The following is a 19616-nucleotide window of genomic DNA, read 5'->3' as shown; positions in this document are numbered from 1 at the left end:
CCAGTCTTTTGTATGTATGCGGGCGCTCTGGTGGTGTAGTCAGTCCACAGTGTATTATGCTACTAAATTGAAAGATGCCTCTCTGGTGGTTTGAATCCACCACTGGCTCCGTGTGAGAAAGATGGGGATCTTCTCCCATGAAATTTAGAACCTCTTGGCTAACTTTTTACCCTTCCAAGCATGATGTCCTTCTCCAAAGACTAGCTACTCTTGACAAACAACAACAGAAGTTGAGCATAGAGATGGGTTTTGTTCTGTTTGTAAGGAGAGTGAGAACTACATGGTCTTGAAGGTTCCACCAGTCTCTATCAGACTATTAAATCTGGCCATTCTAATGTTTTGTGTTCTGTCCCTCCTTCTTCTCTTGCTGTATCCCGGGCCCTATACTGTGGTCTATTTCAGAGGACAGCATGGTAGCTGGGCTCCATCTAGTTCTTCTGATCTCAGTACTGAGGTTCTCACAGTTCATTAGTCTTCTGGACTAATTGTTCCCGTGCACCTTTGCTTTTCTGTTCCAGATAGGGAACGATTAATACTTGCATCTTAGATGACTGCTCAGTAGCTTTTAGAATCCAGATCATTACTCACTAAAGTAGGCTGCAGCACCTTGTTTCTGTGGCTAGATTATGATTAAAATACTCTTGTAGGAAAATGGATGTGCCATTTCCTCTAACTCTTGAGCTCCTCCCCTGACTCTTAACAGCATAGAGCTGAGGGTTGACAGTCTCCTTTCCCCAGGACGTACTCTCTTGTGTATGATGTTAGGTGACAAGGAAATGTCTATCTTCCCACAAGCTGTGGTCTTCTGCATTGTCCTTCTGCTTGAACAGGGTTTAAAATGTGCTGGTGAATATTTGCACTGACAAGCATAGGAGCAGAACTGCCTTGTTTGATACAAATAAAACCACTTGGCAAATTTGCCATGTGTTTCCTTGAGAAAACAACCTCGTGAATCAAGAGAAACCTTCAGCCTGTGTGACCCACAAACATAGGACTTGCCAGTCCCCACAGCTCAGTGAGCCACTTCTTTGAAGTAAATCTCTATTTATACATAAGCTTTGCAGGCTTGGCTTCTGCAGAGAGCTCAGCCTGAGACTGCAGCAAACAACCACTACCCCTGTAATCTCAGGTGAGTTGGTGAATGTGTACTAGAGACAAGATATACCTCATAGTAACCATCACGATGACAGTTTTGCCCTAAATTCGTCATGATCATAGAGCTCGTGGCCCTAGAATATGCCATAATAGGTATGGGCATGCTGACCTAATGATTTGTAAGTTAAAATTAAATTAAAGCTTTAGTACTTAAAAATCGGCTTGAAAAAAAAAATGGAGCCCTATGTATCTTTCTGCTCCTCCAGTTAAAATAATTAACATGGTCCAATGTAAATGAAAATAGAGCCTTTGAGGATTGAAATTCATTATGCAAGACCTATTTAGTAGAAGACTGATGATTCCCATGACTTCTTCATTTGAAAGTCCAATTTGGCCTCTTCTTAAACTTGGTAGGAATGAATGGTACCTCTGGGTGGATTACAGAAACTTCGTGCTTAACCTCCTATCTTAGGGTCCTACTGCTGCTGTAACACAAACAAGTGACTTTAAAGACCAGAGATGTATCTTCTCAGTTCGGGATGCAGAAGGCTAAATTCGGGGTAGGCTTCCTCTCCGTCGGCTCTGAAGGAGAGTCTGGTCTCAGCTTCTGTAGTCCTGATGTTCTCCTCTCCCCTCGCCATCTCCATACCACGTCCAGCTGCCCTCTCTCCTCATCATGCCCACTTGGTGCTTCCTTATCTCGGGGCCTATACTGCTTCTTACAATTACAGAACAATCAGGTTCAAGAACACCTTACCTCATCCTTACCTTACTATGACCTCATTTACATGACAAAGGAAATCATAAGCCCAAACTGGACCACATCACCTTTGAAGGTGTGTGTTGTTCTCAGGTGTGGCCGGGTTGGCTCTGACTCATAGTGACCCTACAGACAATAGAATGAAACACTGCCGGGTCCTGTGCCATTCTCATAATCTCTGCTGTGCTTGAGTCCACTGTTCTCACTGTGTCAATGCATCTTGTCGAGGGTCTTCCTCTCTTGTGTATACCAGTTAGGGTTCCAACACGTATTTTGGGGGGGACAAAATTAAATCCATGACCGTCCCCCTAATTAATATTACTGACATTTAAATGGCTGATTCTATCCAATCAGCAACTAGTAAATATTTTATTTCTTTTGATTAGGCTAATAGGTTCCCTTCAGGGCCTATTTCAGTACCCTCTTAAGACCAGCTTGTCTTCACCTCCGAAGGAAACAAGATAATTTACTCAGCTACCAACAGGGTCCTTCAACAGCCTTGTGACAGCATCCAGCCTTTGCAAGTAATATCCTACCTATATCTACCTTCTTAGTGGAGCCCAGGTATGACATCCTTCTCTGAGGGGATTCACCCAGCAGAGTCAGGACCAGATAACGCAGCAAGCAAAGCCGTCATGAGTCCAACTGTGACTTCTTACCAATCTGCAGTGAAGTTTCACCCGTTCTCCGTGGCATCAATGAAGTGGTGAAAGTCATTGAAATTGCTCTCCATAGATTAGCAGGTAATCTTGGGTCCTTTGGGCATGTTCTCGGGAGTGAACAGTCCTCGGAAAAGGACATTATGCTTGGAAAAGTAGATTAGTGAAAGGAGGTGGTTTGACACAGTGATGGCAACAATGAATTTTTTTTTTAATTTTTTTTACTTTATTATTTTTGTGTGAGTGTACCATCAAATCAGATCTGACTGGTACAGGAGGAGATTGTCCCTCCTTCCTCGGCAGAGCATCTGGTGGATTCGAACTGTGCGCCTCTGGGATTGTAGTTGCAGCTCCTTGCCACTAGGCCACCAGAACTCCCTGGCAACAATGAATGTAAACACAGCCCAGGTTGTGAGGATGGTGCAGGACGAGGCAAGGTTTCCACCCGTTGCTAAGTCAGAATGGACACCTAACAATAACATAGCATGCTTACCTAGCTCAAAGGTATTCCATGCTTACTGGCTAACCGGCTCCTGAACACAGTCATCCAGCATCAGATATCCACAAAGGAGCCATGAAAGGGGGACGAGCTCCACCCCATGAAGTACAAGGTCCCACCAACTCAGTTAAATGCCTAAGAACTATCTAGTAAACCGAGGGCTACTGTCTCTGACACCAGCAAGAAGCAACTAGCAACCCACTCAGTGTCCACAACTTGAAAACAAATTCTACAATGGTTAGGCTGTTTGGGGTTCTGCAATCAGTGTATTTTGCATTTCTGAACTGTACCTAGGCTCTAGGTTCCTGCTGCAACAGAAGCAGTGAGAGTCTGTTCGTGTCACATGACGGGCGCCCCTGTCTGTGCCCCAGACTCCTTCACTGCAGGGGACTCAGCAGCTTCCTTTCACGTATCCATGGAGACTCTGGATGCGTGGTGGCTATAAGCTGCCCGTATGCTTCTGATGTAAGAAACCACCTTCCTCTGGCCCAGCAACAATTTTTGTTTTAAAGTTTCTTTAACCTGCCATTAGAATGGCCAGTCTAGCTCTCTGTTGGTTAGTGTGGCATATATTTGTGTGGTATATATTTCCCTATTTTTTTACATTCGACTTACTTGTATTTTTAAATCGAAAGTGTGTCTCTTATAGACACTCTATATGTAATGAGGTCATTAAAAAATTAGTTCTGCTAATTCCCCCCCCCCTTCAGAGCAACTAGTAGATTTGAACTCTTTGCCTTTGGGTTGGCAGCACCACCCCTTACCCATTAGGCCACCAGAGTGTGCTTAATACTTCTATGCTGAATGTAATTGCAGATAAGGCAGGGTATATGACTTGCATTTGGCTATGGTTCAAAATCAAGAAAGGGGTCCGTCAGGGATGTATTTTGTCTCCATACCTTTTCAATCTGTATGCAGAACAGATCATCCGAGACGCTGGGCTGTATGAGGAGGAATGGGGCATCAGGATTGGTGGAAGAATCATCAACAACCTGTGTTACGCAGATGACACAACCCTGCTTGCTGAAACTGAGGAGGACTTGAAGTGCTTGCTGCAGAAGGTCAAGGACTGCAGTCTTCAGTATGAATTAAAGCTCAACATCAAGAAAACAAAGATTCTCACCACTGGGCCAATTGGCAGCAACAGTATAGATGGTGAAGATTGAGATAGTTAACAGTTTTAGTTTGCCTGGTTCCACAGTCAACGCTCTTGGTAACAGCAGCCAGAAAATCAGGAGATTAATTGCATTGGGAAATTCAGCTGTGAGGGACCTCTCAAGAGCACTGAAGAGCAACAACATCAGGTTGGAGACTAAGGTGCGCCTGATCCAGGCTATAGTCTTTGCTGTTACGTGCTATGCATCAGAGAGTTGGACAGTGAATAGGGATGATAGAAAAAGAATTGATGCCTTTGAGCTGTGGTGCTGGAGAAGGGTGTTGAATATACCATGGTCGGCTAGGAGAACAAACAGGTTTGTCCTGGAGAGGGTGAAGCCAGAATGCTCCTTGTAGTCAAGGATTCTGAAGCGTTGTCTGACATACTTTGGGCATGTTACAAGGAGGGACTGGTCCTTGGAGAAGGACATCATGTTTGGGAGAGTGGAGGGACGGCACAGGAGAGGAAGACCCTCGATGAGATGGATCGATTCTGTGAGTGGAGTGGTGGGAATGAGTGTGTCTGAGATGGCAAGGTTGGCACAGGATAGAACGGCGTTTAGGGCTCTTGTACATAGGGTCGCTATGAGTCGCAAGCGACTCGATGGCACATAACAACAACAACAACAACCTACCAGTGACTCTGAGGGGGAAAAAACTCGGTCTCCTTCTGCCACATTTACAGCCTCAGAAAATGATGGAGGATTTCTAGGAGCTGGAACCAACTAGCAGGCAGTGAATTTGAACTTGAGCTTCCTCAATTATGGTCCTCTTTTTTGTTAAGTAGATATTTCCCAGGGTAAAAATGTAATCCCCCCAGGTGCTCCTTTTAACATATTCTTTTGAGCTAGGTTCCGGTAGTTGCCCTGCTGATTGTAATTCTTCGTTTATAGCCATCTTTTCTGAGTAATACCACACTAATTATAAGAGCAACAAAAACTGTGCTGTTACTAAGTGCCCTCTCTTAGACTATCTTTGAAGTTATTGTCATACAAATTACACCTTTATATATTTCATGCCCAACAGTTAGATTCATCAGTACTGCCTTATGCATTTGTCTTTTAAATAAGTAATATGCTGTGAGAAGGGTTATCAACAAAAGTTTACTTCTTTTGTCTTTTGTATTCACCTATGCCGTTACTATGATAATCTGGTAGCATAGTGGTTAAAAATGCTTGGCTGCTGATCTCAGGTTTGGGGTTTCAAACCCACCAGCTGCTCCATAAAAGAAAGAGAAGAGATGTTTGTCCAGGAGAGAAAAGTCTGTAAAGATTTCCAAGCCAGGAAACCCTACGGGCTAATCTACTGTATTTGAAGTTAGAATCAAGTCAATGGCAGTTTTATGTATTTGTTACCGGTGTTCTTTATTTTTCCATGTGGATTTGAGTGACAGTCTTGTATCCTTTCATTTCAGACTCTTTAGCATTTTTTTGTGGGGTGGCCTGCCTTTGATTTAGTTATCTCTCATCACTTGCTAATACTTGATCCTATAGCTAGAGTTTCCATGGCAACATGTGACTAACCAGAATATGCTATAATCTAGAACACTCCCTATTAAATTGAATGTGTACCCTAAATGCCTATATGATATGTCAAAACTTTGTAATGATCTACTATAATCATAAACCAGATGGCTGTAAAAGGATTAAGGCTGGAATACTACACTCCTTCATTCCATCCCAGCCCTGATCTGATGGAAGTGGAGTTCCTGTAACACGTTTTATTTCACAAGAGATAAAAGGAGAGAGAAGCAAGAAGAAAGAGGGGACCTCAGGACCACTAAGATTAAAGAAGTGCCTGGAGTGGAGTGTGTCCTAGAACCAGGCCCCTGCGCTGAGAAGCTTTTGATGTGAGGGAAGGCCAAGTCAAGTGGAGATCTCCAAGGAATGCTGGGCCTACAGGCGCTGAAGGAAACAAGGACCTTCCTCCAGAACTGACGCAGCCTCCCTCTGCAGTTGACACTTTGGGCTTTGAGCCTCCTAAACTGGAAGAGAAGAAGTGTCTGTTGGTAAAGGCCCCCACTTACGGTATTTCTGTTACAGCAGCACTACAGAACTAAGAGACACACGGCTTACCAACACACTCACTCTCCTTTTAACTAGCCAATTGAAAATAATATTGCTACTTTATGAAAAATGCTGATAAATGGATCTCATCAAAATGTTTTCCAATCTTGAGATCTTGGATAGAAAAACCAAGGTCATGGGTCTCAAATGGGAGTCAAAAGGCATTAAAAAGTCACTGGATTGATAGGGATGGCTGGTTTCTGTTTTTATGACACAAAAAACAAACAAACAGGAGGGCCTGAGAGTGGCCGTAAGGAGTGGTGGGTTTCCTTTGGTAAGACATCAAGTCAACAAGGAACTTCTGCTTCCGTGCTGTGGGTTCAAGGAGCCTCTGACTGCAGGGACTAAGCGACTGGCATCAGCGGGAGTTAGTTCCAGCCCTCAAGCAGACGTGTACTTCTGGAGCAGCAGGCTTGGCACCCGGCACCCATGAGGCACTTAATAAGTGTCCACAGACAAAGTGAGGGAGGCCCTAGGCACCTTTCACAGGGGAGATCTGAGCAGCTCATGCTTTCATCATGAAGGGGATTCGAATAAACTGCTCCCACCTGCTCTCAAGACTTGCGATTTGAAAGGCCCTCAGGCAGGGAATCTGACCTAATTTCATGTTCTACCGACACTAATGATATTCAGCTCCTGCCAAGCCATAATTCATAACACTGGGAATGTACTCCAGGAAGCTCGGTGACCCATCGATCTCGATTGCAGAGGTTAATGCTTCCACTGAGGGCTGGTATCAAGTCCATCAGACATGGCGGCAGCTGGCCCCAAGCCTGGACTCTGCTCCCCTAGGAGATAATAAATCAAGGCACGGAGACTTGGGAAGGGGACAAATCGAGTTAACTCTGCAGCTACACAAAGAAAAACATAAAACCAGAAAGTGGGGAGGAGCGTGCTTCATGCTTGCAATGATGGAGACGTCACACACCTGCCGGTGTCAAGTGCACCACTGGTGCTTCTGGGAGGAAGAAAGGGCACTGGATCCGTCAGAGCTGAAGAGTGGAAGGCGAGGTTTAGGGGTGGGCAGTGATGGGGACTCCAGTGTCCTAGGTTAGCTCTGCCCTTTAAGCAGTTGTATCATCCCAAAGTGCTGTCGTGTCAGGTACCATTGAGTCACTCTGGACTCATAGTCACCCTCTGTGAAAGAGAATTGCCTCACGGGGTAACAGTCTTGTCTGTCAGTCTTTACAGAAGGAGAGGTCTGGTCTTCCAAAGAGCCGCTGGGTGAGTTCAAACCCACAGACCTTTGGTTAGCATCAGAGTGCTTAACTGTTTGCACCACTAGGATGTCACTGCATGTTCCCCTGTAAAGTAGCATCATGAGCCGTTCTGGGGGGCTGTGAGGAGGATTGAGAGTCAGAAGGAACACCTCCTTGTCAGAAGTGCTGAACAGGCATCGCCTCGGGAACGAGTGGATGTGTAGCTAAGGTAAGTCTTGTAGCTGGGAAGACAGCCTCGGGCAGGGCATCCCTATCCCCCCACTGGTCCACCTACTGTGGAGAGCCCACCCATTACCACTGCAGGTGCTGATCCGACTCCTGGAGACCATGCAGGACACAGAAATGCCTCAGAGAGTTTCCACGGCCAGACACCTTTACAGATTACACAGCTGCTTTCCTCCGTGGGTTCAAACCTCTGACCTTGAAGCTGACAGCCATACATTTTAACCACTGCCCGCCCCCCACCAGGGCTCTTCTACTGCAGTGGCAGGGGCGGGGGTGGAGGAACAAACACCGCAAGTTCTTCCAGTGCATTTTAATCAAAATTCCATCATCAGAACAGTGCTTTTCGCATACAATGTTAGGATGGGCATGTTGGCTTGGCCTGGCCAATGGAATTTCCACGGATTTGTACTTCAAACATGTATGAAAAATAAAATATATAATATTTAGCTTTATAAATTTCCCCGTTGAATCGCTTCCTCTTTAAAATAAATGATGACCTCTTGTCTGCCATGTATCCAGCAGTCTGTGGGGTCACTCAGCACAGAGCAACCTGACCGACACAGTTCTTAGAAAGTTCTGGGGGAAATACTCAATGGAGATGGTCAAAACCACAAATGGGAGACGAGCATACTCCTTGGGGGTGGGGGTGGGGGGAGACACACAGACAGCAGAGCCTCCAAGGGCTAGTCTCGGCCAGGGGAAGGAGGGAAATACCCTCAGCCACAAGGGGAGGTTGGAAAAGCCGCAACTGACCTTTGGCACCGATGGAAAAAGTGACCTTTGAAAGTATGAGTCACAGGCAGCCTCAGCTGAGGGAGTGAGAACAGAGGTCAGTCCCTCCTCTGCCCAGAGGTCCCCCTCACAGCCCCCCATCTTGGAGAAGGCAGAATGTTGCTGGTGGCTGGGCAGCTACCTTCCCTCACCGGCTCCATGGTCCTCAGCCGGACAGACTCAGGTGTGACGACAAAGCAAGGCCTGGTGCAGACTGGGAGGTGCTTTGCTGAGCTTGTGCTCAGTGGGGTGCACGCAAGACATGAATGACACAGCCATGAGGAAGGACAGGAGGTGCACACCGGACAGCGGAGAGCCAGGAGGGTGACCTGGTGGCTGCACTCGCACCACCTGGGTTCACAAGAGGGGTTCACACTTCCCATCCCACCTCCAGGACTTCCCAGGGGGCTCTGGCACCACCCGAAAAACAGCAACACAATCTCTTTAAGAAACAAAGAAGCAGGTGACAAATGTCATGGGGCCTCAACTTCCCTGGGCAGGGGCTCTGGGGCCCGCAGCCCATTCCGGCAAGAGGTCTCTACAGTCTGACTGGGCCACTTCTGGTGGGCCTGCCCCAGCCCTGGACGGCGAAGACAGGCTATAAGTCCAGCAGCCGCTCCTCGCAGGTCTCCACAGGCCACTTGGAGGCCCCTCCATACACCTCCACGTTGTTATCCACCCAAGGGATGATGTTACCCGGCATGTTGCTGGAGCAGTTGGCGATGTTTACAATCTCGTGTGCCCGGAGCACCCGGTCCCATATGTTGAACTGGCTGAGCTCCCCCACAAACGCCTGGGTGGCATCAAACCTGCCGCCAACTGTGTCCTGAGGAAAGGGAACGGGAAGGTGGCATGAGCGCATGTTCAAGGGCAGAGTAGCCAGTGGTGTGGCAGAGACCAGCTGCTGGAAAAAGGCCCGCAGTGTGTGTGGGGGGGAGAGAGGGGTGAGCATGTCCCGGATCCGGCACTCCCTCCCCTATTCCAGCAGGTTCTGAAGCCCCAGGGTGGGGAGGGGACCTGCAGACGGCTTTCCTCCTATCACCCCTGTACACAGGGGTAGCTGAGGCTGGGTGCCTGTTACTTAGTCAAAGTCAGGACCAGAGCCTGAGAGACCCAGCCTCAAAGTACCCTGAACACTGTTCTTCCCCCTCCCCACTTTCCATCATCAAAGTGGGTCTGTCACAGCTGCGGCCTGAGGTGTCTCCACCTGCCCACACCCACCTGCTCCTGTCCAAGGATTAGCACACCCCCTGGCTTGATGGGGTGCCAGGGGGCCAGGTTCTCGCCGGTGCCCAGCTTCTCCCCATCCTGGAAGGCCTCCCACATGCCGTCCCGCGTTGTCCAGGTGACGCAGATGTGGTGCCACTTGCCATCACTGACAAACAGGGGCAGCTGGGTGACCTGTGGGTGGTACAGGCAGGTGAGGGCTCTCTGGAGTGGGCTCAGCAAGAAGGAAGTTAGGGGCCCAGGGTCCCTTGGCTCCTGGCACCTCCTGCCACTCCAGGCTACTCCTGCTCTGTTCTGTGCAGACAGTACGTCCAACCTTAGCTACCTGCAGGCCCGTCAGGTGAAGGACACTGAGTGTTAGGGGCCGAAAGTCCAGAGAAAGGGGCAGCTGCTGTCTGCATTCCAACTTTCAACTAGACACTCCTGGTCCCTCGTAGACTGAAGACCTAGGACACCATGCAGACGCTGTTGGACAGCCCTGAGCTCCCCACACTGGAAAGTCCATTCTACACCGCCCTGAACACCCCACTCTGTGAGCCTCTCCACCCCACCATCTGAAATGCCTCATACACTGGACAGCCCTCCCCAGGCTGGTCCTGCACACTCCACTCGGAGAGCCTCTCCACATTGCAAAGGATACCTCACACTGGACAGTCCTCCCCACACAGCCACCCTAAACGCCTCACCCTAGATAGTACTACTCACGCCGCCACCCTGAACACTTCACACTGGACACCTCTCCCCACACTGCCACCCTGAACACTTCACACTGGACACCTCTCCCCAGGCCACAACCCTCAATGTCTCACCCTGAACAGTCCTTCCCAGGCCACCCTGAACGTCTCACTCTGGACAGCCCTCCCATGCTGCTACCCTGAATACTTCACACTGGACAGCCTTCCCCAGGCCACCACCCTGAACGTCTCACCCTGGTCAGTCCTCCCCAGGCTGCCCTTCAGTGCCTCTTGTCAGAGACTCAGTGAGCTACTGGGTAAACACTTTTTAAAAATTGGACCCCAGAAACAAAAACCCAAACCAGCAGCCAGTGAGATTGCCCTGTCTCACGGCAGCCCCGTGAACCAGAGCACAGCTGTGCCCCACAAGGCTGACACAGGCTGTGAGGTTTTGGAAACTGATTGCCAGGCCTTTCTTCCTCCAAGGTCCCTCTGGATGTACTGGAACCTCCAGTCTTGTAGTTTGCAGCTGGGTGTCTGACTGCGCCACCAAGACCTCCGCAACTGGAGAATGAGCTACACCACGCAGAAAGCTGCTCAGGTGGAGTCCCAAATTCCCAGTGTCGCACTGAGTGTGGGGCAGGTGTGTACTGTGCCCTCCTCTGGGAACACATGCATGTGCGTGGGGAGGGGGCTGCACACACAAACACCCCACCCAGAGCTGGAGGGTGTGCTTTTCCAACCCAGCATGGGTCCACCACCTCTCCATCTTCAAGAGCACTTACAGACCAGCGCGCTAACCACCCTGCGGTTACTGCTGGTCTCCTAGCAACCCGGGGTTACCTCTCAGGAATTAGATGTTTACAAGATGTCTAAACCGAGAGGAAAACAAGGACTTTGGTCCTACAGGGTCCAGGGGTGCTATTTAGAGCAATTAATCCCTGGCTTGGGAAGTGGCCGTTGCTCCTCAGAGCCCAGCGGGAGGACTCCACAGCACTTTCAACTTAAACTCTGCAGGGGCAGTTCAGGGAGGATAAAAGAGCACAGCAGGGCTGCCCCACGGCTCGGCCAGAGAAGCAGACCAGGCTGGGCACAGGCAGCGGGGCAGCAGGTGCAGCTACTCAAACACACAGAGCCAACCTGAGGGTCTTGGGACTTTTTTGATTACATGGACCCTGATTTTAGGATGAAAGTTTAGAAATGAGGCTTCTGGGGAGTCCCATGGACGCCCTGGAAGGTGAAACGAGACCATGAGGGGAGAACAGACCACCAGGATGGGACCAGGGCTGGGGCTGATCACCATGGGGCACAGGGATAATTCCATTAAAGAGGGTAATGGAATTTTTGTATACTTCCATGGCAGATGAATGTTCATCAAAACCAACCAAGCTGTACATGTAGAAGGGGGAATCTGATGGTTTGTAAGTAATTTCTCAATAAACTTGGCCCCTCCAACGTACCCATGAATTGCTATGAGCATCATTTACTAAGAGAGAGGGAGAGACACACCAGCTGGCCGAAGGGACCCCAGCCTACTCTTCCTTCCACTGCAGCGGGCTCTGAACCAGACCCACAGCCACGAACTTGAGGTGCAGCACCTGGCACTGCCCCAGTCTGGTGCCCAGGAGGGAATGCAGGGTGCAAGACTGTGCCCCAAAACAGTCTGCTCCCCAGGACAGAAATGTGGGATGCAAGGCCTTGCCCTAGAACATTCTGCCCTCCAGGATGGGAATGTGGGGTTCAAGGCCACAAATGGCATGAGCAGGAAGTCCCGCAGAACCGGCTGCAGCCTGGTGCCTGCAGGGTGGTGTTCACGGCTGACTCCCACGACAGCCCACTCTGCCCCATAGGAGGGCGAGGACGGGGGCAAGTCTCACCTTGTCGTTGATGAGCAGCTCGATGGGGTTGTTGCCCCACTCAATGAGCACGATCTCATTGGGCTGCCCGGGCACCGCATACGAGAAGGGGGTGCCGATGCCGGGGGAGGCGCTGGAGCGCAGCCACAGGCAGATGGTGAAGGCGTACAGCTCGGGCAGTGTCTTCTTGATCTTGCCGTACAGGTAGTTCGTGCGCAGAGGGAGAGACACTTTGAAGGCATCCGGAGACTTAAACGCGCTGTTGCCTGGGAGGAGAGAACAGAGGCCAGCGGCGTTAGGCCCACCAGCTGGCATGGCTCAGAGCTGAGTGTCGGGGTGGGGGAAGACACTCAAAGTGGTTGGAATGTGTCAGCTGTTCCGTGGCGGAAAAGACGAGGCAGTCTGCTTCCTCAGAAGCCTTATGGGACAGTTCTACTCTGGCTTACAGGTCACTGTGAGTCAGAACTGATCAACAGGGCAGCAGACAGAGCCAGAAAAGATCCTGGGTAGTGTAAATAGTAACACACTTGACTACTAACCCAAAGACTGAAGGTTCAAGTTTACCCAAGGCACAGACAGAGCCAGAGAAGATCCTGGGTAGTGTAAATAGTAACAAACACACTTGACTACTAACCCAAAGACTGAAGGTTCAAGTTTGCCCAAGGCACCTTGGAAGAAAGGCCTGGAGATCCACTTCTGAAAGATTCCCCATGAAAACCCTATGGCACACAGTTCTGACACTCATGGGAAGCCCTGAGTTGGAGATGACTCAGTGGCAGCTGTCAGGGACCAGACACCATTGGACAGGCTGGCTCTCTACAGCCAGCACCAGGGGGGTTAAACTGCCATCCTCCTGTCCCTTCGGTAAAGAAATAAGGTCATCAGAATAACCCTCTTTCTGCCATCATCCCTCACACTCATTTTCTTCCACAGTCAACAGACCTCTGCCAAGTAAAGCGAAGGACTCTGGGTCTTGACCAGTGACGGGTAAACACTAGAAACTGGGCCCTACTCAGTGTTGATTGTTATCTGCTGAGCGTGGAGCCACCCGATTCATCTGAACCCCTCGGGCAGGGGCTCATGTCAGTCCAAGAAGGTGCTGGGTGTCAGATGGGTCTGGGGGGATCTGGTCCCTTGAGGAGCTTAAGGTTAATACTCATGCGCTTTTAGGATCAAGCCAGATGGAGGAAGAGAAGCAAAAAGCTCCAACTCTCTGGTTTCCCAGCAGCCACTAGGCTCTAAGAAGTACGGTGACTTACCCAAAGTCACACAGCTAGTGCTAGTTGCTGTCCAGTCAACACTGACTCGTGAGGACCCCTGTGTGTCAGAGAACTGTACTCTATAGGGGTTTGAAAGGCTGAGGGTTTTTTTAAAAGTAGAATGCTAGGACTTTCTCCTGTGGACTTTCCAGGTGGACCTGAGCTTTGACCTTTTGGTCATCAGATGAGAACATGAACTGTTTATAACCACATGAAGTGGTGAGCATTTTATGCACGAGCAGGAAAACTCTACATCCACCACATCCTTCAGAAAGACCCTGCCATCTAATACAGAGAAAGGCCTTCTGTCCTTGTACGGGGCTGGCTGGCCAGCTTACTGAGACTCGGAGTTGCTAATCTCATTAGCTCAGCGACAACAGAGATTTAATTAGAGGTAGGGGAGCAAGGGACAGAGGAGGGGGCCAAGCCTTAAAGCTGTTGACCTGTTGTCAAGTAACAGCTTGAAGGTTCAGAAGAAACTCAGTGACAGCCAATTAAAGAATTAAAAGGCCTGGCCAATAAATCAGGAGCTGCAGGTGGCATGGTGGTGTGGCGGGAAGACTGGAGCTGGGAGAGAGAGTGTCTGGTTTACTCCTGGCGACGTGTTTCCTCCAACACTGAGTTCAGTGTGCCTGACCAGCACTAAGAGACTAGAGGCCCTTCAGATGAGCAGGATTTGCAACAGGAAAACTACTGGGGTCTGAGAGAGTTCCTGGCTGGTTAATGCATGCAGCTGTGTCCACCCAGAAGCGCCTGAGAAGAAAGGCCTGGTTATCTAAGAAAAACTCGCCATTGAAAACCCTGTGAAGTTCTACTCTGACACACATGGGGTTGCCATGAGCCAGAACTGACTTGAAGGCAAGGCTATTGGTGGCATCTGTGTGTAGGGGCAGGACATTTGCCAAGGGGCTTCAGACAGCCTTTTGGCCCCCAGGGCTGGTCCTCTGGGTTATGACTTCAATCCCAGTTCTGCAATTTGCTGCCCACATGAAAGCCACCGTCGCTAACCTGTGTGACCTCAATCCCTCATCTATAATGAATACTGACCTCACAGGCTGTCACACGGGTTACAGAAATCATGGAGTGGAATCAGAACTGAGTATCTGCTCTTGGACAAAGACCACAGTCCCCTAGTGCCCCCACTGGCTATGTGTCTGTAGTCTTATCTCCTCTGGACTCCACTGGGCACTTTCTAAGGGACACTCCACGTGGGGCTGGGTTTTGCATGCATGTCTCTTTGTACTGTCACAAATTACCCTCAGAACTGCTCGGAAGGCTATAGTCACTGTGCTCGGAGACTTATGTCAGGATCATGTGCAGCACAAGGAAGGAGCATAGCGTTCACCGTGGAGGGTGAAGGTAGCAGACGGAGCTCCTCCTCTGTGCTGGGCCTGGGGACCCACCAAAGACGGACAGACAGCCCGAGTCCTTGTTTATGGAGCTAAGCATCAGCTCTGACAGGGGCTACTCTAGTGCTGTGTCCAAGGTGCTTAGGAGGACCCAAGATCACGCCCAAGTGTTGGAACCAGGCTAGCTTACCCAGGACCAGACTGGTCCTCTGTGATCAGAGGGGGTGGGGAGCAGTCATAATGTGACAGCTGCCTGTAAAATCACAATGAGGGACCTTAGAGAAAGCCACATGAAACTTTAAAAATAGCCTTGAGACAGAAAACAGAGACTGGAGGTGCTAGTCTACCTGGCTGTGGCTGAGATCTGCTGAGATCTTTTGAGTATCTTTCTCATCTGTGAAATGGGTATCACAGAAATCTGATCTCAGACAGTAGACTGCCTAGCACTGCCCTATATTCTGACTCAGCATGCAGTTATTAACCCAAGGAAGGAAGTCTGATGGTTCAAAAGGTCAGGTGCTCAGCTGTGAACTAAAAGGTTGCCAGTTCAAACTCACCAGCTGCTGCAAGGTTGGAAAGATGAGACAGATTGGCCCTGTAAAAATTACAGCCTTGGAAATTCTTCAAGAAACTGCACCCTATTCATGGGTCGGGATTTACTACAAGGTGGTGGTTCTTGCTGTGTGCTGTCAAAAGTTGGAACTGAAATCTCTGTATGATAAATCCTATTCACTAATACAAGGGTAGGGACGCATGCCGTAGCCAAGGGCTGAATTTTAATAAAGGATTTGAAAGGGCTTAAAAAAAATAATAAAAGCTCAGACCTGACCCATAGCTGCCCCTGCAGAGGGTTTTCAGGGGCTATAAACTGCATGAAAGGAGACAGTCCAACCTTCTCCCATAGAACAGCCGGTGGGTTTGAACTGAGGGCCTTTGGTATTGACCAGAGCATCGTACAAACTCGTTAATCTTCTACTAATTTAGCCATAACACCAGATGAGAGAGGCACCCCCAATGGTCTCAGTGGAACCCTTTGCCCATGCTACAGCTGCTCCTCCAAGATTCTAAGGAATGGTCGTGCCCATTTCATACTCAAAACATTTCCATGGCCCAAGGAGAAAAGCGCATCCTTTAGACCCAAGTCCCTAAGTAGGGAACATCCTCAACATAGAAGACCATGACATCCAGAGATCACCAGGGACACAGGACTGGGGCAGACAGTGGAGGGCAAGGACGCTCTCCAGAGGCAAGAAAGGAAAGTCATCCCTTGAACTTGGACTTCAGGTTTCCTAAACTGTTGGAGAATAAGTATCTATGCTTTAAAAGTATCCAGTTAGGAAAACAAAAAGCCATTCACTTGTATTTGTTACAGCAGCACTAGGTAACATATATAGGAAACTAGCACGTGAGAATGCTGCCTGGTTTGTAACAATCATATAATGTTGCATAAAAATACAGGAAGTCAGATCAGGTCTAGAGATAAGGAAGAGCGGTCCCTGACACAGTAAGGCAGAGGAAGAAGCACCGAGATGTCCCCAGAGTCCCCCAGTGGGGTTAGGCACCACCCCTCCCAGGGCCCCAGAGGCTGCCTCTGTTGATGGGTCCTCGGCTGTCTCCCCTCCCTGGCTCTGAGAACTGCTCAGTCTTGCTTCTCTGCAGCTGAGCACAGACACGGTGGGGTGGGGGTGGGGGCCCAGAACAAGCCAAGCAGGCACCTCGCTCCAGCTCGGTCACCCTCTGCAGCAGGGCATTCAGGGCGCTCTCGGTCTTCTGCCGGTGCGCTGAGGTCTCATTGTGGAGCAGGGACTTCTCATCCTGGAGCTCGGCCACCTTGCTCAGCAGCTGTCTCTCCAGCTCCCCGAGCCGCCTCTGGAGCACCTCTCGGAAATCACTGGGGAGCACTGTGTTCGCGTTTGACACGTTCCCTCGGAGCTGGTGCTGAGGGTGAGGGAGGGCACAGAGAGAGAGGACTCAGGCTGGCTGAAAGGACATCCTGAAATGTAGCTGCTGGCCACTCATACAGACAGACGCTCGCCCCAAACACAAGCTTTTAACCTGCCAATGGCACAAATGGGGGCACATCACTGACGTCTTTTTTGTGGTATGGAAAAAGCACTTCAAAGTCAGACCAGAATTACTCTGTTGTAATGTCTGAAATCTGTGAACCTCCTTTCCCCTTGTAGAAAGCTATTTTCTTCCTTCTTACTAAAAAGTAAAAATTTTAATCTGCCCCTGTATTTCCATGCCTGGTAGAAACAGCTAGGACATTTTTCTTAAATCACTGCTGTCAATTCAACTCAATGACCCCACAGACAAAGCAGAATTGTCCCAGAGGTTTGCAGGGCTGTAAATCTTTATGGAAGCAGACTGCCACATCGGACTGGCAGGTCTGAACTGACTACTTTTAAGTGAGCACTCATGCAATTAACCCTTATGGCACTTAATCAAATGGTACTCATTGTGGAAAAGCTTCCATTTGGAAATAAACGGCCCCCAAGCTCAAGTGTGGCAGGAAGGTAAATAATTATGCTTGCGAAGATGTTACTGGAAATTACATAGCTAAATCACTACTGATGTGAATTGCAGCAGTCTTTGTTCTTAAGGTGGGGTTTAAATTCTCACTACTTGTTCGTCTGTCTCTTTCCCATCTTCCTGGCTCTGGAGAATGAACGGCACTGTCCGGCCGGGTGTCTCTGGCCAGTTTTTTAGCCCTTTCTACGTATAAGCAGCCCTGGTGGTACAGTGACCAAGCACTTGGCAGCTGACTCAAAGGTCAGCAGTTTGAACTCATCAACGGCTCTGAGGGAGAAAAAACGAGGCAGTCTGCTTCTGTAAAGATGGCAATCCTGGAAACCCTATGGACTAGTTCTACCTCACCCGGTAGGGTGCCTATGAGTTGGAACTGACTCCACAACAATAGGCCGTTTTTACATTTATGTATTTATTTTTAAATCTAAGTGTTCCAAACTGTAAGGCGCAGATAATAGAAACTGCCTCCTCCGGTTGTTGCAAGGAATTAAAATTAGATAATATGCCTGATACATGTTTAGTCTTCAAGAAATGTTAACTGTGATTAGTCATAATGAATCCAAGGGTGCACAGATGCCAGGGAATACTGTATTTAGCCATCATGCCACGGGAAACCCTCAAATAATCGAATCATTACCACCTATAATTTAAACCTGCTTTTTGCTAATAAGTATTTTGATCAGTTATTAACAGAGAAAGGTGCCCTGGTGGTGCAGAAGTTAAGCACTTGGCTGCTGGGCAGAGGTTGGGGCTTCAAATGCACCCTAAGGCTCTGCAGGGGAAAGGCTTGGCCATCTGCTTCCATAATAAACACTGCTGAGTGGAAGACCTCAGGGAGGCCTGGCTACCTTACACACGGGCTCACTGGAAGTCTGAAAAAAGACGTGATGGCTCCTGACAGCAAACTAAGGAGCTCTGGAGGAGCTTGGTGCTGTTAACTGAAAAGTCAGTGGTTCGAATCCACCAGTCGGGGAGAGAAAGATGAGAAAGGTGGGCAGTGTCCTCCCGTCAACAGTTAACAATCTCAGAAACCCTCAGGAGGATTTCCATGAGTCTGAATGGACTGGACACCAGAGGGTTATGAGTCAACCCAAATGAACAGAGACAGTCATCTAAAGTAGGAAAGAATGTAAAGAAGAGGGGAAGATTTCTCTCTGCAAGTTACACACACACCACACACACACACACACACACACACACACACAGCAGACCTCCCACAGAAGTGCAGACCTCCCTCCAGGTGAGTAAGAAAGGTACCTTAACCTTCTCAGTCCCAGATTCGCAGATCTGGGGTGCCTGTTAAGTTCACCAGCTTTCTCCTCCACGCTGGAAACTCACCCTGCAGCCCCCGGGGTTGACCAGGAGGGCTTGCTGCCTGTCCCTGCGACCCGATGCTTCTCTGCCTGCGCTCTCTCCCCTCCCGCTCACCCGGGTCCATCAGCATCCAGTTTATAAAAGGAAACAGGTGCCCGCTGCAGAGCTCAGGTCGCAAGGGCTGGGGACCTGGACACTCGAGAGCTGCACGGTGCTGGCCGGCCGGCATCGCAGGGGCTCAGCAGGACCCCTCTCAAAAGCCCGAGGGGCCCGAGCGAGTGCAGGGGACCCAGTGGCTCAGGGGGAGACTTCATTCACCCTTTCCTTTAGGACGGGAGGGCAGCCAGTGCCCGAGCAGAGCTGCTGTTGGTGCCGCCGTCGAGACCACTCTGAGTGACCCCCTGCGACAGAGTGGGGCTGCCCCTCCCGCCCCGCCCCCGGATTCCCCTCGCTGGAGCTGAGAGGTCGGCGGTTCGGATCCCTCCACCACTTGGCAGGTGGAAGAGGAGGCTGGTCTGCCTGCATACAAGAGCGACGGGCGTGGAAACCCGTGGGGCAGCTCAGAATCCCCACTGTCTCTACTGCAGGGGCTTTCGCTTTGCATCTCCCGCCACCGGGGTTCCCTGCAAGGCTGCGACCGCTCCCCGACCTGCGGCGAGTCCGCACCTGTGCTCACTTCTGCGTTACCCCCCCCCCCCGCCCCACTCGCTACCTCCAGGCTCTCCAGCCGGTCCTTGAGCGACTGCAGCGAGCGGCTGAGCTGCTCCACCACGTGGCCCGGGTCGCGCGGCAGGTCGCCCATGGTGGCGTCCTTGCCCGCGGCCGCCCTGCCCGGCGCCTTGCCGCGCGCCAGCCCCTCGCAGCGCGCCAGCTTGCCCGTGAGCTCGCGGATGGCGTCGCGCTGCGCTCCCAGCGTCTCCTTCTGCTGCACGACGGTCTCGCGCAGCTGCAGCACGGC

General features: G+C 50.1%; 1 protein-coding gene across 1 annotated transcript; it reads right to left on the bottom strand.

Annotated features, from left to right (window-relative positions):
- Positions 1-9048: 9048 nt before the first annotated feature.
- On the bottom strand, positions 9049-19616 carry NPTX2 (neuronal pentraxin II; the record flags this gene model as incomplete). Its single annotated transcript, XM_006889767.1, has 5 exons — positions 9049-9276; positions 9672-9851; positions 12229-12473; positions 16531-16753; positions 19371-19616. Coding segments are annotated over 5 exons (1122 nt in total), but the record flags the coding sequence as incomplete, so codon positions are not given.

Source organism: Elephantulus edwardii, unplaced genomic scaffold, assembly GCF_000299155.1.
Source record: "Elephantulus edwardii isolate Elephantulus edwardi_28Jun2011 unplaced genomic scaffold, EleEdw1.0 scaffold00080, whole genome shotgun sequence".
In the NCBI taxonomy this organism is placed as follows: Eukaryota; Metazoa; Chordata; class Mammalia; order Macroscelidea; family Macroscelididae; genus Elephantulus; species Elephantulus edwardii.
This window is presented reverse-complemented; position numbering and strand designations above follow the sequence as displayed.